The following is a 26,976-nucleotide window of genomic DNA, read 5'->3' as shown; positions in this document are numbered from 1 at the left end:
GGTGTTGAAAATAGATAGATAGATAAATAAATAAATAAACAGAAGTCCTTTCAGAGCCTTTATTTGATCTCCTTTCCAGAACACCAAGACTCGTGCTAACTTTGGCTCCCGCCCGTTTGCCTATGCCGAAGGGCAGGCCCACCGCAACGCCGCTGACCTGTGCACCGACTTGGCAGAAGAGATCAGCGCTAACTTCGAGGCCCTGCCCTTTGCCATGGCATCTGACAGTGACAATGATGCTGGCACCAGTATTGCATCAGACCCGGGCACTCATGGGCCACCATGCCGGATTGCTGCTGTGGCCACTGCTCAGCAACGTAAGCCACCTCCTCCCATGGCCTACTGCTTCCTGGAAATGTGAATGTTGAATCTGGAAATCCCTTTAAACTTGGGCACACTCTAGTGCCCACCGGGAATCCGGTAACAGGCCCAGTGGAAGAAAATGGGGAGCGGGAGGACGCATGGCAGACTGGAAAGTACATTCCCCACATACAGGAAGCCTGCCGCTACTCAGTGCCGGTGGAACACTGCCACAAGGAAATGGAAGCCCAAAAGATTGTGCACTCTTTATAAGACAGTTGAAAACCCCAGAATTTTATATGAAATCTCCTACTTTTAAAATGTTGATCATTTTTTAAACTGTTTTAAAATTGAGGTCATAATAGTAAAATGCTAACTGGGAGTCCGGGTGGTGGATGTATTGGTATGCACTAAGAAGCCTCCCTGATTGTTTGAGAAATTTCATAATCAAATTGAATGAGACTGCGCTTCCTGAGCCAGAAATATCTGCAGGCCATATTTGGCCCTTGGGATACTGGTTTGCAGACTGTTTTAAGAGTCTTTAATTCTTTCTCATGATGAAGAACTTTCTAAATTCTTCTCTGAGTTGAAGGAATTACACCCATAAAAACTGCTGTGGGATTCAGAGTAATTATAAATGATTAGTTATTCCTTGGCTCTGAGCCTTAAAATCCCTCCAAGTACTAGGAGTCCTTCTGTCATACAAATTAAGAGAATCTGATTTGTCAAGAGTGAGAAGTTCATGATTTTTCAGACTGCTCTTGCTTAGAATTCACTATCATTGTGCTTTGTTACAGAATATGACAGTGACACTTCCTGTCATTACAAAGTAGAGCTCAGCTATGAGAATTTCATCACCTCTGGCCCAGACCCTCACCCTCCTCCCATTGCAGATGATGAGAGTGATGACGACGATGATGATGACATCCCACAGGTGAGAGACCCGCAGCATCTGCTTAGCACCCTGGTGACCAGGACAAGCCACAAGGAATGATTTTGATCTGAGTGTGCAAGGCTGGAGTTGTTATACTTTCAGTTATGTCACTGTGTTTGAACAGCGACTCTGGAGTGTTCATTTTCTAACCCACACTTCAGTAGTGATATCCGTTGGGCTCCTTTGCCCAGTATTGAGTTGGGTGTTGGAGAAATGAAGAACTTTGATAATAATTCAGGAATAAGTTGGAGATCATGTGAAATGCTTATATGGCTTTAAACGGAAAGGAAGAGCTTGCCCCAGCCCAGCTGTTGCCTCCCCTGGCATCTGAGGGTGTATTTAATTGGGTGGTTCACAGGGAGTATTTCTATTACTAGCATTTGAGTGGGATGAGAGCTGTAAGTTAGGGAAGGACTGATGCCTGCGCACGGAGTTCCTTCTCTGTTCCTGAGTCTCCCTTCTCCTTCCAGGAGGACCACTACGCCCTGCTGGTGAAAGCATGGGAGACCAAGGTTTTTCCTACTATCCGAAGACGCTTCCGCAATGAAGCAGAACGGAAATCAGGCCTGGACCAGATAAAGGGCGCGTTACAGCTAGGTCTGGTGCTTTATGTTCTCCTGAAGCACTCCCTTCAGGACTTGAAGAGATGTGTTTAGATGAAACTCAGGCTGTGAATTAGGGAAGGGGCTCGTCTAAAGTTGGGCCAGACCTAACAGTGTCTTCCACCTGTGCCTGTTTGAACTCTGCAGTCTTTTGCTTTCATTGCCAGACTTTTCTTTGCTTGTCAGTTTAAGTCAGAGTTTTGCATTGATGGGCTGCTGAAATGAAGCTGGGATGGTTATATTGGGAAGTTGGGTGGTCTGGTGGTTAAATAATTTGGTCTCTGAAGTCACAGCTGTGCTATTTACCAGCGTTGTGACTTTGGGAAAGTTACTTAACCTTTCTGGGCTTTCCTCACCCTTGAAATGGAATCAGTAATGTTAACCAACTCATGTATGTGAGAAATAAATGAGTTACTACAGGTGAGGCTCCTAAGAACAGTACCCGGCATACAGTAAGTATTCAGTGAATATAGTCCTAAATATCACAGTGATCATGATGATGGTGAGCTTTTTCTCCCAATGACCACAGTTTCTCCAGCAAAATAAACACAGTTTGACCCCAGACAGTGGACTGTTAGTGAGTCTTAAGTGAAGATAACTGATCTCTGTTTTAAGGCTTTTCCTGATCTTGTGAAATACCTACTTTTTTGAGATGCAGCAATGCCTTTTCCCAACATCGTGGCAGTCTGAGGTGGTATAAGGAGTTTAGTTTTTGTCCCTGTGTCAGCAGTCTTTCTCCTCTTTTAGCTTGTGTTGTGACTGACACTAGGACCAGATAATGAGAAAAGCCACCAAAAGACCTTTGTTCCTTGACCAACTTATAAGTCCCAGATTTCTAGTGACAGATGAGTAATTCCTTTTTCTCATATTGGTGCCAGGACTCATTAGTATGTATTTTTGTGGGGGTTTTATTTATTTATTTGTTTACTTCTTTCTTTCTTTTCTTTCATGCTTTCTATCCCCAAAGCTAAGACCTATAAGAGTGGAATGATCTTGTTTGTACTTAACCTGTGGGAAAATCCACACATCCTATGACGTGATGTGATTCCTTCCTGCTCTTATCAGAGCCTTGTTTCAGCTGCTGACCCAAATTCCAGGGAGGATAATTAATATTCTTCTCTTTTCTTCTCTCTTAAGAGTTTCAGGCAGAGGGAGCAACCTTAGGAAGATCCTCAGGTGGGAGTGAGCTTGGGTGGTTGGGGGAACAGCAATAAGGCCAAGCCAGTGTAGCTGAAGGAGGGAGGGGGTTAGGGAGGAGCAGCAGGAAATGAGATGTGAGGGAGCGGAGGAAGCGTCGGGCTTGGCAAGGGCTGTGGATTTTGTTCTGTGTAGGATGGGAAGCCTTTGGGAGGTTTTAAGCAAAGGAGCAGCATAATCTGATATAGTAGATCCTAGAAATAAAAAGATGATTTGTTCCTCTCCGTTTAAGTTCAAAGAAAATGCCCTTTTGGCGTTCTATCAGGTTGCAGAACAGATCCTTTTTTCAGACGGCCTTCACTTCCTAATGGTAAAGTCAGGTTCCTTCCTGCTGGCCTGGAAGCAGCAGCGCAGGTCCCTGATTTGCAGAGTGAGCAGGCTCTGTTTCATTTGCTTTCATTCAGCTGTTCAAGTCCTACAGTCAACAAGTACCTCCCAGCTGTCAGGCCCTGTGCTAGGGCATAAGGAATCTTCTGTGAAGAAGACAGGGTGGTCCCTTCTCTCAGAACCTCCCTCCTTGGGGGACACAGGTAATGAAACAACAGAGTGCACTGTGGTGAGGGCTGTGCCACAGGCAGGTCAGGAGGCCACAGGTTGTGTGGCCAGAGTAGCCCAATCTAACATGGTGTTAAGCTGAAACTGGGGCTAGCTCTGCAAAAGCAGGCATGAGTTTAGAAATAGGAAGCACTGTGTGCTCAGGGAGAGTGGTGCTGCTCACTGCTTTGGAGACAGTAAGAAAGGGGGAAAGAGACTGTACAGTATCGAGGTGGAAAGCTCTTGCACATGATCATTGGTTGCTGTGCCTGTATTTTCACGTAAGTTCTGCTTAAATTAGGATTTCTTTTTCTTCTCTTTTACCGTTTGGTCCCAGAGCCATCTGGAGTGTCTGTGGCCAAGTGTGCCTCCTCCTCCTCTGCTCCCAGTTCAGAGGAAGAAAAGTGTGGACAGCACATGGAAAACGATTATCTAAAGGTGGCTCCTGGCCTCCTGCCTCCCCCAGCAGTACCTGCGGCCCCTGGCACACATCTTGCCAAGGCATTCCCTTGGGATCCATCCTTGTGGCCGTGGCCCATCATCTGGACTGTATTAATTTAGACGTAGAACATTTGCCTTTCAAATACGACCTCCTTCAGTATAGCGGTAGCAGGGGCTGAAGGGAGGATAGGGAGATGGCCCGTGGTGCCCAAAGGACCACCTCCTGTGAGGGTGGGTCTGCCTCCTGCCATCAGGTCCCCCAAGGAACGTTAATGAAACCCTCCCTGTGCTGTGCGTGGTTTAATTTCGTATTTTCCCCATGTTCCCGGATCCTTACTTAGTAAACAGCAGAATATTTTTTCTCCTCCCCTCTATTTCTTTGGAAAGTGTCACAAAGATTATTTTTCCACAATCTTCTAACATCAGGCCACATTTCTTGTTTATTCTTTCACTTCTTTCTTTAATTGTAGCCCCCTTGTAAGAAAACTGTGCTCAGAAAATTGCTGTGCCTTTTCATTACAGCAAGGGCAGCAAATAAAGGAATGGTAGATAATTGTGGTGGAGATAAGCCTTGTTTGAAAGCAGAAGCTGTCAGCGCTCGTTTTTTACCCACAACTCCTTGAGCAATGTGGGAGCTCTGGCGGCGGCAGCAGCGGGGGCCGTGGCACCCACCTCGGTACTCCCCACAGGCTGTTTCCTTCAGGGCTTTGGACATTTATTTGGTTTATTAATTAATAGTGGCTGTTGCTGTTGAACATAGTGGTGCATTCTCCTTCTGGGAAGGAGGAACAGAGCGATTTCCAGGCCAAGATAGAAGAGGTTGATGTAGCTGTCCGTCTCTCTTAAACAGGGAACATGTAAAAGTCAAACAGTACAAAAGATGCAGAAAGTAAGAAAGGAATGTTGCTGTCACTTTCTTCTCACTCTCCATCTGTCCTATGGTTTGTTCTTTTGACTTAGCTAAAATGAAGTGACTGCATCATAATGTACCGTCATTTTTAACCATTCTGTATTAACGAATACTCTCACTGTTTCCACTTTTTAGTTATGTCTCCCAGCAGTGCTGCAGGGAGTGTTCTTGCACCTTTCCACGTTCGTGCTTGTGTTTCCGAGGGGGAGACACTGCGTGATTACCTTCCCCAACAGGCTATGTACTCCCACAAACGCTGTTTGAGAGCGTCCCGTCTCTTCATTCTTGTAGAAGTCCGCGCCGTGGTTGATGTGCAGATCGTGTACTCTTGGGAGGGTCACCAGTGCGCTTATATTTTTTAGGCATGGTGGATATTGCCCGACAGACGGTTGAGTTCCTCTACGAGGAGAACGGTGGCATCCCAAGAGACCTTTATCTTCCCACCATTGAAGACATTAAAGACGAAGCAAACAAGTTCACAATTGATAAAGTTCGAAAAGGTTTTGCTTTGCCCCTTACTTCATCTGTGAGACTTCCTATGCAATGAGAAGTTGAGTTTTCCCCAGCTTACATTTGAGCCAAGCAGCTACTGGCTCTCCTAGGGTGACTCTCCTTACTCTGAATGATGTGACCTCTTCTAGGCTCTCCCATATGAGGCCCTAAAGCTGCCTGGTGGGGCACAAGTACATGCTTCTCTAGCCTCTGGCACATTCCCATAACTCACTAACATGAGCAGGGTGAGACAGGGCACTTGTAGAGAAGAGAAGTGGGACGTGGGCGGAGGACTCCAGATATGCCCCTCAGGCTTAGTCCTGGCTGCTGAGCTAGTAAACCATGACTATGTGGTTGGACTGTGCTTTTAAGAATTTTAAGGGAATGGGTTTATTCTTTTGATTAAAAATCTATCACATATTTTGAGCAAATGAAAATATAGAAAAGCACAAAAAAGATAATTTACTACTCATTATTAATCTTCTCAAAAATATCAGAATATTGTGGGCAGGGGCAGGAATATATATTCACTTTTTTTAAAGATGTAATTCATATACCATAACCTTCACCCTTTTAAAGTGCAGAATTCAGCAGTTTTTAGTATATTCCCAAAGTTGTGCAACCATTAAACCATTGCTTCTAATTCCAGTACATTTTCATCTCCCCCAAAGAAATTTTGTACTTCACCACTCCCCATTTCTCCCTCTCTTTAGCAACCATTAATCTACTTTCTGTCTCTCTAGATTTGCCTATTTTGGAAATTTCAAATAACTTTTGATTCTTTTGTGTCTGGCCTCTTTCACGTGGCATAATTTTTCAAGTTCGTCCATGTCATAGCACATGTTGGTACTTCATTCTTTTTTATGGCAAAATAATATTCCATTGTATGGATAATACTCCATTTTGTTTATCCACTCATCAATTGATGGGCACTTGGTTTGTTTCTACCTTTTGGCTATTATGCATAATGCTGCTGTGAACATTTGAATACAAGCCTTTGTGTGGACATGTGTTTTCATTTCTTTGGGGTGTATAGGTAGGAGTGGAATTGCTGAGTCATATGGCAACTTTGCTTAACTTTTTGAGGAACTGCCAGATTGTTTTTCAAAGCGATTACACCACTTTACATTCCCACCAGCAGAGTAGAGTCTGAGGGTTCCAATGTCTCCACATCCTCACCAATACTCAGTATGGTCTGTCTTTTTGCTTATAGCCATCCTAGTGGGTGTGAAGTGGTGTCTCATTATGCCTTTGACTTGCATTTCCCTAATGACTAATGATGTTGAACATCTTTTCGTGTGTGTCTTTTCACTTCTCTTGGAGAAATGTCTATTCAAATCCTTTGCCCATTTTTTAATTGGCTTATTTGTCTTTTTATTGTTGAATTGTGAGAGTTCTTAGAACTTTTTGTTGTGTTATCTTCCAGACTGAGCTTTCTTTCTTTTTGGTTTAACTAAACTTAGAGGGTATTGTTAAATGCTGTAGAGCTATTTTAGCGCTTGCTTCTGAAAACACTTCTCCCTCTACCCTCCTCAGGTCTCACGGTAGTAACTCGTTCTCCGGACAGCAATAACGTAGCCAGCAGTACTGTTGGAACCGCTCTGCCAAAATTTGCCATCAGAGGGATGCTGAAAACCTTTGGGCTTCATGGAGTCGTCTTAGATGTTGATTCAGTGAGTGAATAGCCTTTTATTTGCCCTGAGACTTTCATGCCCAGACTCCAAGCATCTTAAGAAGTCATTATACAGATGGATTCCTCTTCAAATTAGGGATGAAGAAACCAGGCTAAGTGCTGTCATGCCGAATGACTTGCCTGAGATTTTCTCATGGGCCCAGAGCAGGGCTGATGATGGATAGAGGCTCTTAACTCTCAGTGCTGTCAGCTCCTTCAGCCCATGCTGCCTCTGCCATTGTTTGCTGTCAACCATGTTCGAACTGTCCCGACGTTATTTCTACCCAAGTTCTAAGGGAAAACTCTCTCGTTGTCCTTGATGAATGGATGATCTATCACTGTCGTGATTGTCATACAGACTCAAATCAAAGAAATAGTTTTGTGATTTTGATCACACTTCTCACTGGGTTTCTCAGCCTCGGTTTCGCTATATGTAAAATGAGTGTATTAAACTAGATCAGTAGTTTTTGTCTCCAGTTTGCAGAGCCCTCTCATAGGGCTCAGTGTGGCTTTGGGGTTGGGCAGGGGCAGAGGAGAAGGAACAGAAGAGACTGAGTGAGGCAAAGATGAAGCTTTCTTTTGAAAACAGCGTCCTATTTGAAAGCCATGACAGCATTACCCTAAGGTTGCATGCATGTGCTTCATTTAAGAAGTTCCCATGCAAGAAAAATGGACGAAATAACACAGTGCAAGCCTAGGCATCTCTGATTAAGAAGTATTTATCTACCACATTGATGAGAGACAGATGCAGATAATGTTAGGTACCAGTAATGCTTTGAAATGGAAAGGTTTACGTCTTCAACTGACTCCATTTTACCAGAACCTAATTTAAATCATTACATTTTTAAAAGAGGTTATTGGCTAGTAGTTTACTAAAATGAACTTTCAAGTAGAAAATTCCATCAGTAATGCTGTTAATGTCCCAGCGCCTTCTGATACAAACTTCTGATTGCTGGTTATCAGAAAGTATATAACTGACAATATTTTGTTAGCAATGGAAATGTGTGAAATTAAAAATTAGAAAAATAGAAATTTTGTTTAAGTAGTAATTCTTTTATTTCTCAAGTAGTTTGATTCCCTTTATGTTTATAATAATCCCTAAATAAAAATTACATTGGTATTTGAATTCAGAATGCATATGCATGAGCTTACTTTTTATTTTCCTAGTAATAAAATAGAGCTATCAGACATATTCCCAGCTTTTTACAGAATTATTAACATAAAAAGAATGGACATAAATTTTACCTGGCTACATTGTGTGTTGAACTCTTACTGAAACATAGTGTAATTCTCTTTAAATTTCTAACTCATGATTACATGGAAGTTCTTCAATTTATTGTACCAATTAAAATTTGCCACCTGGAATGAAAAAACTAAACACACTGTCAGTACTAACCAGATGTCTTTGAACTTTAGACTCAGTCAATGAGATGAAACTATCATTTATTGCTATAAACCTTTGGTTTTATGTACATACATATGTATATTAAAACTTGGGGAGGGGCCGGCTCGGTGACGCAGCGGTTAAGTGCGCACGTTCTGCTTCGGCCACCCAGGGTTTGCCGGTTCAGATCCCGGGTGCGGACATGGCACCACGTGGCAAGCCATGCTGTGGCAGGCGTCCCACATATAAAGTAGAGGAAGATGGGCATGGATGTTAACTCAGGGCCAGTCTTCCTCAGCAAAAAGAGGAGGATTGGCAGCAGATGTTAGCTCAGAGCTAATCTTCCTCAAAAAAACAAACAAACTTGGGGAAAAAATCAGTGCTCAAAAAAACAAATAGACGTTTCCTTTTGCTATTGTAGGTAAATGAATTGGTGCAGGTAGAAACATACCTACGAAGTGAGGGTGTGCTGGTCCGATACTGGTATCCTATTGATATGTTGGAAAGGCCCCCAGCAGGCTACCGAAGGACTGCCACCAATGGGCTGGTCACATTGGACAATACCAACCTTCAAATTCACAGGTAAAGTTGAGCCCTTCTTTCTAGTGGGTCACAGAAATCCACTTACTGTGTTTTACCACACATGCTGTTCATTGTTGACGGGAAAGCTTCTCCTTCAGAGCTGAGAGAGAGAGAGAAGGTAGCTAGTAAAGATAACAGCAGAATTGCAGGAGTTGGGAAGAAAAATTTGGGGATCCAGTGTCCCTTGGCCTATGCCACAGGCACTGTGCTGTGAGTTGGGGGGCGGGGTTGAGGGGTAGCTGGAGATTTGAAGAATGTGGAAAATTATGAAGAGTAAAGCAAGTCAAGAAGAGATGCAGTCTGTACGGAAGTTGAAATATAATGATGTACACCTGAAATTTATTTACTGTTATAAACCAGTGTGACCTTAACAAAAAAAAGGAAGCGTGGATAATTGTTAAAACCAGATCATGGGTGCGTTGAGTTTGTTATATCCTTCTCTGCATTTTTGTATGTGTTGGAAAATTTCCATACAGAGAAGTGTTTTTTAAAAGTCACGTTTGACCTAAATCCATAAAATGAGTGAAATGGGTAGGGGAAAAAAAAGAGAGATAACTAAGAGGCTGTCCAGGCACTGTGTGAGCAGTCAGCTCATTTCTCTGTGAAGCTAACGAGGTTTCCTTGAGTGCCTGCCTTGTGCCTAGCACTGTGCTGGGGTCTCTAAGGGAACACGTGCCTGCCCTCAGTGGGTTAAAACCTAAAGATCTGGCAAATTCCATCACATGCACCTATGAATTGTTTCTTTTGGTCTTAAAAATTCTTGGAACATTTCAGGGGAATATATAATAAATGGACTTCTCTAATAAAGGTTTCCATAAACAATTTTCGTACTGTTCATCCATTAGCATCACAATTTCTCATTATATTGTCAATTTTGAACCAACTTGAGTGTATCTCCAGCTTAGACCTCTCGCTGGAATTCCCGAAACACATATCCAACTGCCTGCTTGCCATCTCCTCTCAGATGTTGTGTCACCCTGTGTGAGGTGGTGTGAAGTTGAACTTCACAATCAAATTCACAAGACCAAAAAAGGCCACACTTGACGTTAGCTTCACTCAGAAAGATACAGGATGGGCAGCATGGTGTGCCACAGGTGATGTCAGGCGTGTTTTTTCAGCAGGAGTCATCATAGTTGTCCACACAGAAGCTCAGGGACTATTCTCTTACCCCACCCACCCAAATGACAAGCCCGGTGTGAGGGCTAGGCTTCACACGGCAATGTGCACATGGTGTCTGAGCAGCCCCGTGTCCCAAATAGAAGCCAGTATCTTTTGTAAATCATCCCAGTCCACATGCAGCTTGCCAGTTAGGAGTCATTTTAACCGTAAGCGATGTGCCTGGTAATGTTGCTGATAGTCTACTTTTGTCAGGTTTTCAAAAGGACAGGGCTGAAACAAGTTAACCAAAATCGATTCCTTTGTAGGTAGTCAACAAGGGTTTTGTTGACTCTTTACTCACAGGTAATCTGATAGGCCCCTAAAATGTAGCATGTGAAGTGGAATCTGGATTTTCCCCAAAACCCCTCCTTCACTGGTCTTTCCGTATCTGTAAGGGGCACCACGAGTCATCCTTTCTCCTTGTTATCTTGTGTAACCTGTCAGCAAGTCCTGTTGACTCTTCCTCCAAAATATGTCCATAGTCTGTCTGCTTCTCTGCATTTCTGCCGCCACCACACTAGTCTAGGCCTCAGCTCTCTCTTCACCCCACAGCAGTCAAAGTGATCTTTAGAAGCATAAATCAGATCACTTGCCTCTCTCCTGCAGTTCCGACCTTCTCATGGGCTCCCATTTCTCTTGGAGTAGAATCCAAACCCTCACCCTGGCTCAGGAAACCCTGCGTGCGCCTGAGTCTCTGCTTCTCCAGCGTGCTCGCCTTCCGCAGTGCTGGCCTTTCTGTTTTTCTCACACACGAAGCTTGTTTCCTCCTCAGCGTCCCTGTGTATGCTGTTCCCTCTGCCTGGAATGCTTTGCCCAGATTGCATGGCTGTCTCATTCTTATCATTCAGATCTCAATGAATATGTCACCTTTTCAAAATGGGCTTACCTCACCATCTAATCTGAAATAAGCAAGCAGTCACATCTTGTCGTAATACTGTATTTTCTCTTCCAGGACCTGACATTTTTGCTTTTTTTTTTTTATTTTAATTTGTGTGTCTCCTCCCACTAGAAAATAAGCTTCCAAAAGAAGAGACTTTGATTCTTTCCTGGAGCCCCCAGTGCCTAATCTGGACCCTGGCTCACATTCTAGACTAAATATTTGTTGAAAAGAGTTCCCCAACACATATGCTTGGATATCAGCACAATACTATTAAAAGGGCCGGCCCGGTGGCACAGCGGTTAAGTTCACATGTTCTGCTTCTCGGCGGCCCAGGGTTCGCTGGTTCAGATCCCGGGTGTGGACATGGCACTGCTTGGCAAAAGCCATGCTGTGGTAGGCATCCCACATATAAAGTAGAGGAAGATGGGCACTGATGTTAGGTCAGGGCCAGTCTTCCTCAGCAAAAAGAGGAGGATTGGCAGTAGTTAGCTCAGAGGTAATCTTCCTTAAAAAAGCTCTTAAAGCTTTATTTACTGTCTTTGGTATTTTTAGGAAGTGTCTCTGCTAGACGAAACCTATTGACTGGGGACTAGCAGCTCAGAGAAAAGGCAAGAAAGTGCTTTGTAGAGTTACGATCAGGCTACAGTTGTGGGCGTTTATTCTCAGGATTAATACAGTGATCTCGATATTGGGGAAATATGAAACATGCTATCCAGGTTTGTTGGATCAATAAAGTGACTGGATTTCTGGTCCTAGTATGGAGGTCTACGTTGTCCAAAGCACTCATGTGAGTTTGAGAGAGAACTTAGAAAAACAAAGGGTCTAGGAGAGGCCTCGTCAGCAGTAGCTTCAGAGGCACCCAACCCAGAGCATTGTTCCAGCCTCGTCCTGGCAACTTCCGCCTTTGAAATCTGAGGAGAGGACTGTGGGGAGTCTGAAGGGCTTCCAGCTGTCATACTCAGACCTCATCTGTTTTGTTGCCCGGGTCCCACGACCTGTGCCAGCTGGTGGAGATGAGAAAGCACCTAAAATGCAGCATCTTCGCTGTTTTCTTTTTTATCTTCACTTCATAGCTCTACAGACTCATCAGGTGATATACGTTGGGTTGTTGTTTCTTTAATTGCCGTTACACCCAAATCTGAGTGATGACGGACCAGCGTTAAATTTAATTCCGGTCAGTCAGCAGTTACCAGATGACCCCTGTTGACTCTGGGTGGGTTATAGACCTAGACTGTATGGAGACAGGAGGGCTGCGTCTGACCGGCCTTTAGTTACGTGCTGAACACCAGGCAGATTCGTAATCATGGGGATTCGCTAGTAAACACAGGGAGCCTCCCCTGTGCTTAGTGTTAGCTAGATTAGATTCTTTACCAAGAGATGTAGTTCTAAATGAGACCTGTTTAGTCACTAATGAGCTGTTATTCAAGTTCAATGCCAGTCACTTCATAAATTCATCACATAAAGAGTGCTCACAATGAGCTTTTTTATAATAGCTTTCTTGAGATAAAATTCACATACCATACAATTCACTCATTTAAAATATATAAATCAGTGGTTTTTAGTCTATTCATAAAGTTGTGCAACCATCAACACAATCAATTTTAGAACATTTTCATCACCCCAAAAAGAAATCCCATACCCATTAGTAGTGAGTTCCCATTCTCCCGTCCCCTAGCTCAACCACCAATCTATTTTCTCTTTCTGTGGATTTGCTTAATTCTGGACAATCCCTATGAATGGAATCATATACTGTGTGGCTCTTTGTGTCTCGCTTTTTTTGCATGGCATAATGTCTTCAAGATTCATCCATGTTGTAGCATGTATCAGTACTTCGTTCCTTTTTATTGCTGAATAATATTCTGTTGTATAGATTTGCCATTCATCAGTTGATGGACATTTGGGTTGTTTCCACTTCTTGGCTACTGTGAATAATACTGCTGTGAACAGACGTGTAAGTTTTTGTGTCAACATCTATTTTCGTTCTTTTTCCACAGTGATTTTTGACTTGAGAAAATCCAAACCTAACTAACTGTGGGTTTTTGTTTAAAGTACTAATGGCTCCCTTAGAGAACAGAACATGGGCCCAGAAGCACAGCCTAAGATGTATCCTTTCCTTTCAGAAGCCTGCAGCCTGGTCCCATGTGGAGGCCGGGGCGTCAGTGCTCATTGTGTCTCCCCTGCCTTTTTTCTTGCAGGGAGCTGCTGCGATGTGAGGCTGCGCTGGCCAGGCTGTACTGCCGCATGGCCCTGCTCAATATCTTCGCCCCCAAACTGCCTCACTTGTTTACCCGCCTCTTCCACATCCCTGCCGTCCGGGACATTACGCTGGAGCACCTGCAGCTGCTGTCCAATCAGCTCCTCGCTCCTCCCCTCCCAGGTAAAACTTGGCTTTGCTACCCTCGCTGCAGAGATTGGCTCTGGCCTGGAAGAGCCCAAGGGTGAGCCAGGCCCCAGCCAGGAGCTGTGCTTGGTATACTCGTTCTCCACGTGAGGGGAGGAGAAATTCGAGCGCGGTACCTGTAGATTAGTATGGACAGATCGCACTACGAGCTGTGATTGTCTTGGCAGTGCTGTCTCACTCTTTGAAAACTATAGTACTCACTTCAGTCATTATCTTTTAAGCATTCATTGAGCTTCCCAAATGAATTGTGGATCAAGGAAAACTGTCTTATTCATGAAGTCTAGCCACTGTTCTGTTGCCACAGACATTCCCCCTGGCATTGTAAAGAAAGGGAAATGTTCCTGCCGTCAAACTCCTTCAAAGCAGACCGAATTGATTCACTGTGACTTGAGATGGAGCTGTTCTGATGGGCCACCTTGTGCGTGTCTGCTAACCTTGGGGCCCCGGGGTGAGGCCCGCTGCTGGGTGTCTGTTCCCCTGGTGAACACTAAGTGATGAATCTGCTCTTGGCCCAGTTGAAGACTGAGGGGCCCCTTCTGTCTTCCTGTGGCGCCTTCACTTCTAGCCTGCTCCCCTTGACCTCCCAGCAGCTAAGATGGGAGCAGAGGTGAGATGGCAGGTGGAACTCTAAGCCTAGAGGGCATCTCACAGCCTGGGGCCCCAGCCAGTGTGCATGTGCTATGGCTCCGCCAGCCCATTCCAGCCCCTGGGTCCACTGGCTCTGAAACATACCTGGAAAGCTTTCAAGTGCTTATGGAAGAAGCTTTGCCTTAATGACCTAACTCTAGCTTCATGAACCCCACTCTGTGCCATGCTAGTGGTTCCTTGGCGTGGCTCGGGGTGGACCAGGGCAGCTGAAGAGGTCAGGCTCTGGGAACTCCTGAATCCAAGCAGCTCCCCTTCTATCTGCTCAATAGACCTGGGCCTCCACTTAGGATTTTATTTTAGGAAACAGTTTTGTTGCTTTAAAGAAAGCCAAAATTGAAAGACCGCTGATCTCCTGAATGCCCCCATGCAGGATCTGATGGGTAATGTCTGGTATCCAAGACGATACGTCCAAGCTGACCCATCCCGATTACCTGGACAGATGGTTCATGGTTTGTCACTTAGGACCTCACAGCCATTGGCAGCTGTGCTTCTGGTAAACTTAGGTTTTCTTTCCTGTCCCCAGACGGCACCATCAGCTCCAGCTCGATCCTCCTGGCACAGTCTCTGCAGCATTGCATCCATTCCCAGAACTGCTCGGCCACGGACCTCTTCTACCAGGGCAGCTCCCAGACGGTGAGAGAGTGGCTTAACGTGGCCATCACACGGACCCTGCACCAGGGTGAGGAGAGCCTTTTGGAGCTGACGAAACAGATCTGCTCTTTCCTGCAGGTAAATCTAAAGCTCTAATGTCCCTGAATTAGGCTTTCCCTTTTTTTTTTTTTTTTGGTGAGTAACATTAGCCCTGAGCTAATATCTGTTGCCAATCTTCCTGTTTTTGCTTGAGGAAGATTGTCCCTGAGCTAACATCCATGCCAGTCTTCCTCTACTTTGTATGTGGGACAGCACCATAGCATGGCTTGATTACTAGTGTGAAGGTCTGCACCCCAGATCCAAACCCATGAACCCCGGGCCTCCGAAGTGGAATGCGTGAACTTAACCACTATGCCACCAGCTGGCCCCCGGGGCTTACAGTTTTTAATTGGAAGTCTTATTGGCTTGCAAAAATGACTCTTTCTTCCTGAAGCTTCCCTCCTCATTGGTCTCCTTTTCTTTGAAGCGCTCCTGCCTTGTCCCATCTGTAGTGTCCTTCCTCCCAGAGGGCTTTCTTGTCCTCCTGAACCTATGACAGTGTTTTCGTGGGCTCTGTCCTTCGCCTGGGAGCTGGGAAGATGAAATGTTCTCCTGTGTTTAGCCTGTGGCTTTCCTTGTTAAATTTCTCTTTGCAGACAGCACCAGAGCAGTTCCCCTCTGAAGAGTTCCCAATTTCGGAGTCCAAAATCAATATGGATGTTAATTTCCCTGGGGCGGCTTTTGTCGTTGTATCTTGCAAAGAAAGTCAGTCTGGATTCCGCAAAGAGTAAGTTGCCTGTTCTCCAGAAGATCATGGTGGGGAGAAAAAAGCAAAATAGGTTATGGTGAAATTGACAGAAGAAAAACTCAAATTGTGTTTAATCTTTAATGCGTACTATATTTGAAAATAATTTACAGTCCTTCCCATATTTCCATGTTTTGGAAATTAGTCTTTATAAAGACTGACCTTCTAAAATGTGGTAGAAATGACTTAACGTTTGCCCAGTTCTCACTTACTCTCCTCATGACAAAGCGTTGTTGACTCTCCCTGGTACGCGTGGCTGGACGCTCCTCACGCTCATCCCTCCTCCTCAGCTCCTCTCTGTACAAGGCACCGTGGGCGCGAGTGCTCGTGTACGGGCTTGGCCACAAAGTGAAGCGAAATGGCCAGCTCAACCTTATTGAGGCCGTCTGTTATCCGCGGGATGCGTCTCCGGCCAACACGGGGCTCACGCCTCCTCCCACCACCAACCAGTACCCTTCTGTGATCCTGTCCACGGACAAGGTCCACATCAAACTGGGTAAGACTCTGAATTAGCTCATGGTAATAAGAACAGCTTGAAGTCATCCTCTACTTTCCTTCTTTCTGAAGATAGAAAGGATTTGGTACCTTGATGTGTTCCAATTCCTATCAGTAAAGAACAGGACTGCTTGGGGCAGTGTATTTTGGAGGCCATAGATTAAAAGAGCTCCCTTTCCTGCCTGGGGAAGGCCTGGCAGATGCTGCCCAGACTGTGGTGGGCGTTCCCTTTCCTTTCACAGGCGTGTGCTGGGATACCTGCTGTTTAGAATGTGTGAATGGAGCAGTCTCATCATTTAACTGTAATAATCCCAGTTGCCTTTTCTCAAGTTCTCATTAAAACCAGATTCTCTCAGGTGTGATGTGGCTCCCCCGGGGCACAGGCTGCAGTGAGCGTCTGCTCCCCATCTAAGTGGTAAATAGCCCAGTGGCCCGGCTGGGAAGCCCAATTGTAATTGTCTCCCTGGCATCCTTTGATAAACCTTGGCGGTTTTAGATTTAGAGGAGGGCTCTGTCTCTGTAGATCCTGAAGCTGCCGCTGACTGTCTGCTTTATAGACCAGGGCCAGCTGACGATTTCTGAGTAAACACACAGGAAAGGAAAACCTAGTCAGAGACCTCCACTGCCCTTCCTTGGCATGTTTGACGAGAAAAGACGGACACGTTTGCTAGAGAAGATTAGGAAATGTATTTGAACTTTCATGAAAAAAATGGCCCTTGGCTTCTCCGTAACCCCTGTCCTGGAGACATTGCATCTTTAGGAAATGAAAGGAGATTTCTTAAGTGATTTGGTCATTGCCAAACAACTTTATGATTTCTTTTCATGAGGGTCTATTTTTCCATAGTATTTTGCCTATACCGGCTGTTTTTTAAACTCTATAGTTAAAAAACAGAAGCTCTCTTGTCTTCCCTATCATTCCCCAATTATCACTATGTAAACATTCACCCCAAAGTGCAGGCCAGTCAATAATGTTCCTTCTGAATTGTCCAAAGACCTCTGACCTCCTGGCTTACATCTGACCAGGGCTTGCAACCAGGCAGTTGGGGTGCCTCAGAGCCTTTGTCCTCTGCCCATAGGCAGCTTTGGTCACAGTCAGGCCCCAACAGTGACAGAAGGTAATACAAGAGAATCCAAGCCCAGGACCCTGGTAGTGCCTAGTCTGGGGGATCCCTTGCTGGTCCACTCTATAAACCCAACATAAGCTTCATGCTCTTGTGGGATTGCAGCCGCACCAAAGGGCCGATTATTTCTTTACCAAGTTGGGAATATTCCAATGAAGTGTCTTTTAAAGTCTGCCTTCCTGTTTCCATGCTGGGTCATCAGACTGATTGGTGTCTAACCAGCTGAGGAGTGTTTCTCGTTCCTTGTTCTTGTTGCTGCCCTTTGTCCCGCTGTCACACCAACAAGTGGAATCCTTAGAGGGATGTCCTTTGACTCCTCCTGTGCCTGGCAGCTGACTCTGTCTGGAGTGTCGGGGAGTTACATTTTTCCTCTCACTTCTGGCAGAGGAGTGGGTGGGCTTTATGGCTGTTTCTCCACATGCACCTGGCAGGTCCTTTTCTTAGGCTTACTTTGATCAGATGCTGCCAATCGTGAGCTTTCCTCCTGGGTGCCTCTTCTAGGGGTGTCTCCACCTCCTGGAGCCGTGCTGGTGTTGCATTCTCTGCCCCTGGAATTCCCACTGGCTATGGCCTTCGCAGAGCAGCTGCTGTCCTGGAAATCAGAGGATGGTGAAGGGAAATCCGAAGATGAGCCTGACACCATCCCTACGTCTGTCCTCCTGCAAGTGGTGGAGCTGCTAGGTGAGGCTTACCTCCCCTCAGGATCAGGGCCCGGGGTAGGGGGTAGCTGTTGGTGCCTGAGGAAGGAGCTTGTCACATGGGCGAGGGAACAGCCACAGGGGGCCCAGGCAGTGACATCCTCTTTCGGGTTGCTGCTGTTTGAAGTGGGCTTGGGGAATTGAGTGTAAGATGTAGCCTAGACTTCCACATGGTTTGCAGTGTATTTCCATTGTTTTGAGGGTGGTAACTAACCATGAAAATAAGATTAATTTTATCATACTTTACTTGAAAACATAGATATATGGCATTATTATAAACTTGTAGCTGAAAGGTGGCATGGAAGTGAACGATGTTGAAAAATCAAACATTATGACTTCATAGGTCCTGAAAAGTTAAAAAGGGGTTGCGTTTTGGCAAAACTCAAGGAATGGCAAATTTAAGAGTTGAACACTTACCATATGTAAATTTACCTCAAATTTCTAAATAAATATTGAACTTTAATTAGTGATATGTCTGCTTAAGTGTCTAGAGATAAAAAATACTGATGTCTGCAACTTATTTTGAAATAATCGAGAACTAAAATGAGTTTAAGGATGGATAGAGGGGCCAGCCTCATGGCTCAGTGGTTAAGTGTGGCGTGTTCCACTTCAGTGGCCCAGGTTTGCAGGTTTGGATCCCAGGCATGGACCTACATCACTTGTCAGCCATGCTGTGGCAGTGACACATATAGAAAGTGGAGGAAGATAGCACAGATGTTAGCTCAGGGTGAATCTTCCTCAGAAAAAAAGAGGAGGATTGGCAATAGGTGTTAGCTCAGGGCTCATCTTCCTCAGCTAAAAAAAAGAAAAAAGGATGACTAGAAAGATAGATAGACAGACATGTAAGAAAGCAAATACAGCAAAATGTTAATGGTAGAATCCAGGTGGTGGGCCTATGGGTATCATTTACCAGTGATGTAAATGTGAGAAATAAAAGAGGACTTCAGTGACCTGGAGAACAGCCAATGAGCCCTGCTCCTCAATGCTGCATAAGAATGTGGCCCCAGTCTTGCCAGGTATTATTACTTTTTATTTCAAGAAAAGCCAGAAATCTAGGTATTGATGTGAATTTCCAATTTTTTTTTTTTAAGATTGGCACCTGGGCTAGCAACTGATGCCAATCTTTTTTTTTTTTTTAAGGATTGGCACCTGGGCTAACAACTGATGCCAATCGTTTTTTTTTTTTAGTCTTGCTTTATCTCCCCAAACCCTCCCTGTACACAGTTGTATATCTTAGTTGCAGGTCCTTCTAGTTGTGGGATGTGGGATGCCGCCTCAACATAGCCTGATGAGCGGTGCCATGTCTGCGCCCAGGATCCGAACCCTGGGCCGCCGCAGCAGAGCGCGCAAACTTAACCACTCAGCCACGGAGCCGGCCCCCAAATTTTTAAATGTTGGTAACTAAATCAAGTTCTTTAAAACTGGGCAAGGGATGGGGTGATGGTGAGCAGGGACCCACTGTGGGAACAAGATGGCTGTAGCTGGTCTCAGCTCATGGGCCACCGTTGCCCTTTTGGTGGAGCGTTCTCTCCCAGGCCTCCTCTTAGATAAGTGGCACATGGCAGAGGAAGGACAATGGAGGAGGAAATGTGAGCTTCCGAGGGCCTGGCTCTGGACCCCATTGGCATGAATGGATCCATGAGCACCCCCATCCCATGAATTTATTTCCAATTAGGATTATCAAACAGCATCACCCCTGAGAGCAGGCAGCTTAGTCCCCTCCTTTGTAGCGGCTGGGCTTAATCAGAGATTCTCGATGTCAGGCAGACCCGGCCGCTGGGACTCCCTGTCCATATCATGGCTGTGAGTAGAAGGTACACACTTGGCATGAAGGGGATCTTGCTTCAGATGTGGGGTCCATCTTGTTGTTCTAACTTCAGTCATTCTCATGCCCTCTGTGTGTGATTTCTACTGTGTCTATGAATCGTGCCTGTCAGCATTTATTTGTTTGTTTTTATGGCAATCAACTCCTTTATTCTTTTTTTAAACTTTAATTTTAAAGGAATTAAAAGATAGATAGATAACTAGAAGATAAGGACAAAAAGATAAATAGGGGCTGACCTGGTGGTGTAGTGGTTAAGTTCATGCACTCTGCTTCAGCGGCCTGGGGTTCATAGGTTTGGATCCCAGGCACAGACCTACACACTGCTCATCAAGCCATGCTGTGGTGGCATCCCACATACAAAATAGGGGAGGACTGGCACAGATGTTGGCTCAGCGACAGTTTTCCTCTAGCCAATAACAGAAGCCAAGAAATAAAATATCTTCAAAAAACTAAGATGGGCTGGCCCAGTGGTGTAGTGGTTAAGTTTGTACACTCTGCTTTGGCAGCCTGGGGTTCACAGGTTCAGGTCCTGGGTGTGGACCTACACACCGCTCATCAAGCCATGCTGTGGCAGCATCCCACATAGAAGAACTACAAGGACTTACAACTAGGATATCCAACTATGTGCTGGGGCTTGGGGGAGGAAATAAAAAGATTGGCAACAGATGTTAGCTCAGGGCCAATCTTCCTCACCAAAAAAAGCATACCTTAAAAAAATATATATATCTATATATATATACACACCAACCCCATGAGAAGGCTTTCTTGATGACAAAATCAGGACTAAAAGAGGAGTTCAAAAGGACTAATTTTTCAGTGTGTATTTCTGTGCTGTCTAGTCAATTTGGATTGTATGCCCCCAATAGTGAGCATCCCATGGTTCAGGAAACACTGTTCTAGTGACTTGACAACTTGCTTGGTAACCTTATGGTGAAGAAAATAGTGATTCTGTGGCCCAAGTTACAGAAGCCGTCTGCCACACAGTCACGTGACATGGGGGTTAAGGCCGTAGGCTCTGGGGCCAGCCTGCCCGGCTCTCCCTCTAGTAGCTGTGTGGCCTTGGGCAAGTCCTCTAGCTCTTTGAGCCTCTTTTTCTTCCTCTGTGAGATGGGGGGAGTACTGTAGCACCTGTGTCACAGTGTCGCTGTGAGGGTTGAATCCGTTAGAGCACTTAAAGCAGTGCCCGTCCCACTGTGAGTGCTGTGTGAGTGATTCCTGCTGCTCCTGTTCTGTGTCTGTCTCAGGCAACTTCCTGTGGACCACGGACATGGCGGCCTGCGTGAAGGAGCTTGTTTTCCATCTCCTGGCAGAGCTCCTGCGCACAGTGCACGCCCTGGAGCAGAGGAAGCACCCTGCTGGCCTGTCCTCGTCCATCGCCCTCCAGCTGAACCCCTGCCTGGCCATGCTGATGGCCCTGCAGTCGGAGCTGCATAAGCTGTACGACGAGGAGACCCAGAGCTGGGTCTCGGGCGGCACCTGTGGAGGCTCGGGGGCAGTGGCGGCCAGCGACCAGGGCAGGTTTTCTACGTATTTTCATGCCCTCATGGAAGGTTGCCTGGCAGTGGCTGAAGTGACCCTGCCTACCAACATGAGTGTCACAGCCAGCGGGGTGACTTCAACCACCACCCCGAACCTAAGTGACTCGTCCTCCTCCTCGTCCTCCTCCCCAGGACAGACACCCCAGAGCCCGAGCCTCCTGTCCAAGAGGAAAAAAGTGAAGATGAAGCGTGAAAAGGCCTCCTCCTCCGGGAAGCGCCAGTCCTCCCGCTCGGCGGAGTCAGACCCTGCCATGCTCAGCATTGGAGGCAGCAAGCCTGAGGACATGCTGTGGTTCCATCGAGCCCTTACCTTGCTCATCATCCTCCGGCACCTCACCAGGAAGGACCCGCAGGGGCTGGGCGTGACGAGCGATGCCATTGCAGACGCCTGCCAGGCCCTGGTTGGCCCCACTGCCCACAGCCGCTTGCTGGTGATCTCCGGAATCCCCACCCATCTGGACGAGGGCATCGTCAGAGGGGCCATCCGCAAGGCCTGCAATGCCCACGGCGGGGTCTTCAAAGACGAGATCTACATTCCCCTGCAGGACGACGAGCCCAAGAAGCCGAAAGACAAGGCCGAGGGCGGTGAAGGGAAAGCCGAGCCGGAGAAGACCCTCGGCTTCCCCAGCACAGACAGCTTGGAGGTCAGCACGTCTAGCAGCCTGACCCCCGCCGTGAGCATCAGCGCATCTGCTTCCACCAGTCAGGCCTCTATCTGTAGCTCCCAGGGCATCTCGCAGACGGTCAGTGACCTCTCTGTGGATCCGCTGCCCTCAGGCCTCGAGCTGCCCATCCCTCCTGGCTTGTTGGAGCCCCACGTGGTGTCCAGCCAAGAGAGCCTAGACATTTCCCTGTGCAGCACTGGTAGCCTGGGCAGCCTGGGGAGCCTGGGGGAGCCACTGGACAATGCAGAGACAGCCTCAGTGTCAGACATGGGCTCCATGTACACGGTCACATCCCTGGACAACCAGCCCCTCACGGCACGCCCCATCAAAGGCTTCGCAGTCGTGGAGGTAACAGCGCTCATGTTTGAGCAACCGCTAAAATCAAGAGCAATTTGAGTCCCCCAGGCCTCTTCAAACCTTCCAGTATTATTTCCAAGGGATTAACTAATAGGTGACTTTGGGGCACTTGGGGGCTCCCTGAGGCAGCTCTGAGAGACAGCGGTGATTTATGATGTTGAGTTTCTATGTGTGAGGTCCCATCTCTAAGAGTGCTGTCAAGTCTGATGTCCTGAAGTAAGTGCAGTTCATTGCTGAGTGGCGGAGGGAGGCAGAGGGGCTGAGCTTCCCTGATGAACAGGCTTCATGAGGTGCGTTCCCACTCAGGCCCCACTGGTGTGTTTTTGAGTAGCCTTGGGTTGTTTTAAACATTGCCATCAGCAGAAGGAATCTTCACCGAGCAGCGTGAGAACAGACTCTCCCCATGCTGTTCTGGGTGATTCTGAGTTTCAGGTGATGCATATGTTCCTGGGTCACATTTCCATGTCAAGTCCCGTCTGTTTCTTGGGCCTCCTTGTTCAGAAATCCTGCATCCTGTGCCTTCCCGCACCTCTGTGTAACAGGGCCCAGGCTCAGAGTGAAAACCATCTGCCCCTTCTTGGATATGGAGAGAAAGGTGCTGTGAAGAAGTTGCACTGCCTTGCTCTCTCCTAGTGGGATCTGGAAGGAGAGCTCCAGGACCCAGTGGCTGGTTTCCTCCTCAGACTCACTTTACTCTATCTGCCTTCTTCCTGGGGGCTCTCGGAGCCGAGCATGGACTTTAGCCCCCTGGGCATCAGGGTAAAGCCACAGACTTGGCCAGGGTTTAGTGACAGAGCCTTCCAGTCAAGTTGTTCCCCTCCAGGTTACCACTGTTGGCACGTGGGAGAGACTCTCCCAGGAAGGCCAGCTCGCCCAAGTCGGGCAGGACTCAGAACAGTCAAGGCCAGGAGAGGGTTTCAGGGAAAGGCGGGAAGGAAAAAGGTCATTCCTGCTGACTGGGCCACTCTCTCCTCAAATCCTGACCCTTTGCTTTGTTCACACAGATAAGATCCCGAGCCAAAATCGAGAAAATTCGAGCAAGTTTATTTAACAATAATGACTTGATTGGTTTGTCAAGTTTGGATGGTGAAGACGAATTAATGGAAATGTCAACGGAAGAGATTCTCACTGTATCTGTAGTAAATCAGAGTTTGTTTGATACTCAGGGGAGCCCAGGGTTAGAAGATTATTTCAATGATAAGTCGATTAAAGGTGAGTTACCAATTTTTTTTGAGCAGTTTTAAGTTTACAGAAAAAATTGACTGAAAATGATCTCCCCCCCGCCCCATGCCCAATTTCCCGTATTTTTAACATCTTAACTTAAAAAGGAACTCTGGGGCATTCCTGGGGGTTGCAGGTTTAATAAGTGGTTCCAGGGGTGTTGGGGAGGTGGGACAGGAGGTTCATTGCTTGGCTGACAGAGGACGCGTTGCGCGCATCTTCATGTGATGTAGGGAGAACATTCCTGCCGGCTCCCAGCTGTCAGGGCTCTCCAGGCCATGGGGCAGCACCTGCCATTGGCCCTCTGTGTCCAGCCTGCCAAGAGACCACCAGGGATGGCTATGCCACAGCCCACTGCAGGCTCCAGTGTGGGCTTACATTCAAGTCATATTTTCCTTTTTGTCTAGCCAGGTTTCCCGTTGTTCAAGTTCAAGTGTATTTATTTTGTTCTGCTGTGTGGAGCTAGAACGTACCAAGTACATTGCGGCTAATCATTTGGTCATATGCTTGAGGACAGCAAATGCCTCACCCTTTAAAACTAATTCTTGGGGAAGAAGCAGTTCCGGCTCTTCCTCACGAGGGCCCACTTCGTCACTCTGGCGGCTCTCCTGTGGGGGCCCCTGTCGGGCTCCCCACTTCGTTTGTGCGAGACCGAGAGTTCATCCAGGACTCGGGCTCTCCCGAGGCCCCAGAGCTGCCTCTCGCAGGGGCTCCCCCCGAGAGCCAGGCTGCACTGCAGGAGCGGCGGCAGTCTCTTTTTGCTTTTTATAATTGCAGTTCTTTATGGTGTCACTTTTATTCTGTACTGGTCTTTCTCACAATTTTTAATCCATTTACTTTTGTCTAAATCTTTAATATTGTTAGAAACTTCATGATAGAGTTGTTGAGTTTGTTTTATGTTTTTGAGTACAAAAATGTAATACAGAGTATGGTTTTGTTATTGTTGCAAATTTTTATCCCTGAGTCATGAGATTTTGAAATGTTACCCCAGGGCTGGGACCAGCATGAGGTAAGGAAGGCCTTGGGCACAAAATCAAAAAAACTCAGTAATCTAGATAATTTTTTTTTTAAGATTTTATTTTTTTCCTTTTTCTCCCCAAAGCCCATAGGTACATAGTTGTGTATTCTTAGTTGTGGGTCCTTCTAGTTGTGGTATGTGGGACACTGCCTCAGCGTGGCTCGATGAGCCGTGCCATGTCCGTGCCCAGGATTCGAACCGACGAAACCCTGGGCTGCCTGCAGCGGAGCATACGAACTTAACCACTCAGCCACGGGGCTGGCCCCTAGATAATTTTTTTAATGCTACATGTGTAAAAGTCAAAATTAATGCAAAATAGCCAAGATGAGCAAAATACTAAAATTTTAAATGAAGACAGGATTAGTATTACTGATTTTTCCTTTTGTGTCAGGCTTTGATATGGCTTAGCACAGTATTGTTAATATTTTGCTCATCGTGGGGTTTTTTGTATTAATTTTGATTTTTGTGTATGTGTGTGAGGAAGATTCACCCTGAGCTAATGTCTGTGCCAGTCTTCCTCTACTTTGTACGTGGGATGCCTCCACAGCCTGGCTGATGAGTGGAGCAGGTCTGCGCCCGGGATCCGAACCTGTGAACTCAGGCTGCTAAAGTGGAATACGTGTAACTTTAACCACTTGCCCATGCGCCGGCCCCTGATTTTTTTCCCTGCATTAAGATACATATCTTGATCGATGAGTGTTTTGAGAATCTTGTGCTGAGGGAACTGCCTCGCTCTCCCCACCCTGGTCTCAGCCCTGCTCCCTCATTAGTGTGTCTTTTGCCCCCTCCATTCTCAGCTGCCTGTGTGGGGATGACTAGTGTAGGATCAGTGGGAAAACCAAGGTCTTTTTCTGCCATCGTTAGTGCTTTACCAGTCTTTCATACGGTGAATCTGAATTTAGTTCTAGTTTCCGGTTTGGGCATAGGCACAGCTTCCACATAAGGTACTCAGTCTTTTGGTAACGTGTTTGCCGCGTTAACTGCCACGCACGTTTTGCTTGAGATTCTTTGAGTTGTGGTTCTGCTGAGTCAGCTCCTAGGGCTCAGCCACCTCTTCTGCACACCTGTCCCCCCACCTCCGCCCAGATGCCCGTGAGGCCTTTGTGCTCTGCTTCCCACAGCCAGGCCTGACCCAGGTGTGGCTCTGGTGGGTCACACCCCCAGAGAGAAAGGGCGAGCGAGGAGAACAGGGCAGGAAGGAGGGGGTGATGAGCCAGTCGGTGCAGCTCCCTAGTCAGGGTCCTCAGCTGCGAGAAGCCTGCAGATGGGGTCCTGACTGGCCGCTTAGGAAAGGGGCAATACCTTCTGGAGCGCTTGTTTGAGGACAAAAAAAGGAAGTGTTTGTTTCCGGTGGTTGTGGACAGTTGTCTTGTATCTGAGAAAACTTTCTTTTTCCACCTGCTTGTTGTGCCAGTTTTGAAACATATTCTCTAGTAATGTAACAACTTGTTTAGCAACTCCTACTTGGCACTGAAAATGCTTGCAGGCTCTGTATCCTTTTGTTGCTTTGAGACTATCAGCACAAAGGTGTTGTTTAAGTTTTGTTTAAGTAAAGTGGGTTAAACTGCCATAATAAATAACCCAGGAGTCTAGGGGCTCAGACCCAGAGGAAGTTTATTCTTGCACAGGTAGGAGTCCAGGGTAAGTGGTGAGATCTGCCATCCCAGGGGCCTTGTCATTTCCGTGCAGCCAGTGGAAGAGACGAGTGCAGAAGAAAGTAGACCGGCCCTGGAGTGGCTTACATCCCATGTCACAGGACCATGCCTTACAGCAGAGAAGGCTGGGCATGTAACTGAGGCGTGTGCCCATAAAGGGGACACTGGGTTTGGGTGGACAGCTCATCATCACCAGTAAATATCTGTTACCCACTTTCAAAACTAAATTGTTCACGAAAAACAAACAAAATGCTGCAAGCCTTATCCTCACCCAGCGCATTTATGGCAGAATTGTCTTGCCTCCTTCCATTCTGTAACAGGTGAGAAGCTGGTGCCGGGAGCCAGAGAGGTGCTGACGGAGATATTTAAGAGCTGTGCCCATTCGGAGCAGATGCTGAGCCTGACACCAGCAAAGCCTATCAAAGTGTCTGACATTTATCTCAGCAAAGAGCAGATTAACTCCCAGACACCAGGCAACCTCCTCCACCTCTTCTTCACCAATGTCCGGCCTCCGAAAAAGGTGTTGGAGGACCAGCTCACGCAGGTAGCTGCCCCATCCCCGCCGCGCCTGTGCTGGGCCTCAGGTGCACCTCGGGGTGAGCTGAGGACCCCTCCCCCTCTCTGCCCCGCAGATCCTGAGGAAGTACGGCGTGCCAAAGCCCAAGTTTGACAAGAGCAAGTACAGCAAAGCCGGGAAGGAGCAGCACCCGGTGAAGGTGGTGAGCACCAAACGGCCCGTCACCAAGCCGCCCGCCAAGGACAAGACCGTGCTCAACAGCGTCAGGTGGGCTTGCCAAGAGCTCGCAAGGTGGG

At 46.8% G+C, this 26,976-nt stretch overlaps 1 protein-coding gene across 5 annotated transcripts in view; it reads left to right on the top strand.

Moving 5' to 3' along the window:
- The window catches only part of HECTD4 (HECT domain E3 ubiquitin protein ligase 4), a 183,327-nt gene that overhangs the window by 139,053 nt on the left and 17,298 nt on the right, over positions 1-26,976 (top strand). For all 5 annotated transcript variants that reach the window (XM_046641289.1, XM_046641287.1, XM_046641288.1 and 2 more), the window contains exons 50-64: positions 80-317; positions 1,098-1,234; positions 1,705-1,831; positions 5,281-5,418; positions 6,947-7,083; positions 8,888-9,048; positions 13,282-13,463; positions 14,659-14,864; positions 15,422-15,552; positions 15,861-16,066; positions 17,688-17,867; positions 20,954-22,260; positions 23,274-23,481; positions 26,484-26,707; positions 26,796-26,947. In XM_046641289.1, the coding sequence (XP_046497245.1) occupies positions 80-317; positions 1,098-1,234; positions 1,705-1,831; positions 5,281-5,418; positions 6,947-7,083; positions 8,888-9,048; positions 13,282-13,463; positions 14,659-14,864; positions 15,422-15,552; positions 15,861-16,066; positions 17,688-17,867; positions 20,954-22,260; positions 23,274-23,481; positions 26,484-26,707; positions 26,796-26,947 (3,734 nt within the window). The remainder of the gene's footprint in view (positions 1-79; positions 318-1,097; positions 1,235-1,704; positions 1,832-5,280; positions 5,419-6,946; positions 7,084-8,887; positions 9,049-13,281; positions 13,464-14,658; positions 14,865-15,421; positions 15,553-15,860; positions 16,067-17,687; positions 17,868-20,953; positions 22,261-23,273; positions 23,482-26,483; positions 26,708-26,795; positions 26,948-26,976) is intronic.

Source organism: Equus quagga, chromosome 15 (genome assembly GCF_021613505.1).
Source record: "Equus quagga isolate Etosha38 chromosome 15, UCLA_HA_Equagga_1.0, whole genome shotgun sequence".
In the NCBI taxonomy this organism is placed as follows: Eukaryota; Metazoa; Chordata; class Mammalia; order Perissodactyla; family Equidae; genus Equus; species Equus quagga.
This window is presented reverse-complemented; position numbering and strand designations above follow the sequence as displayed.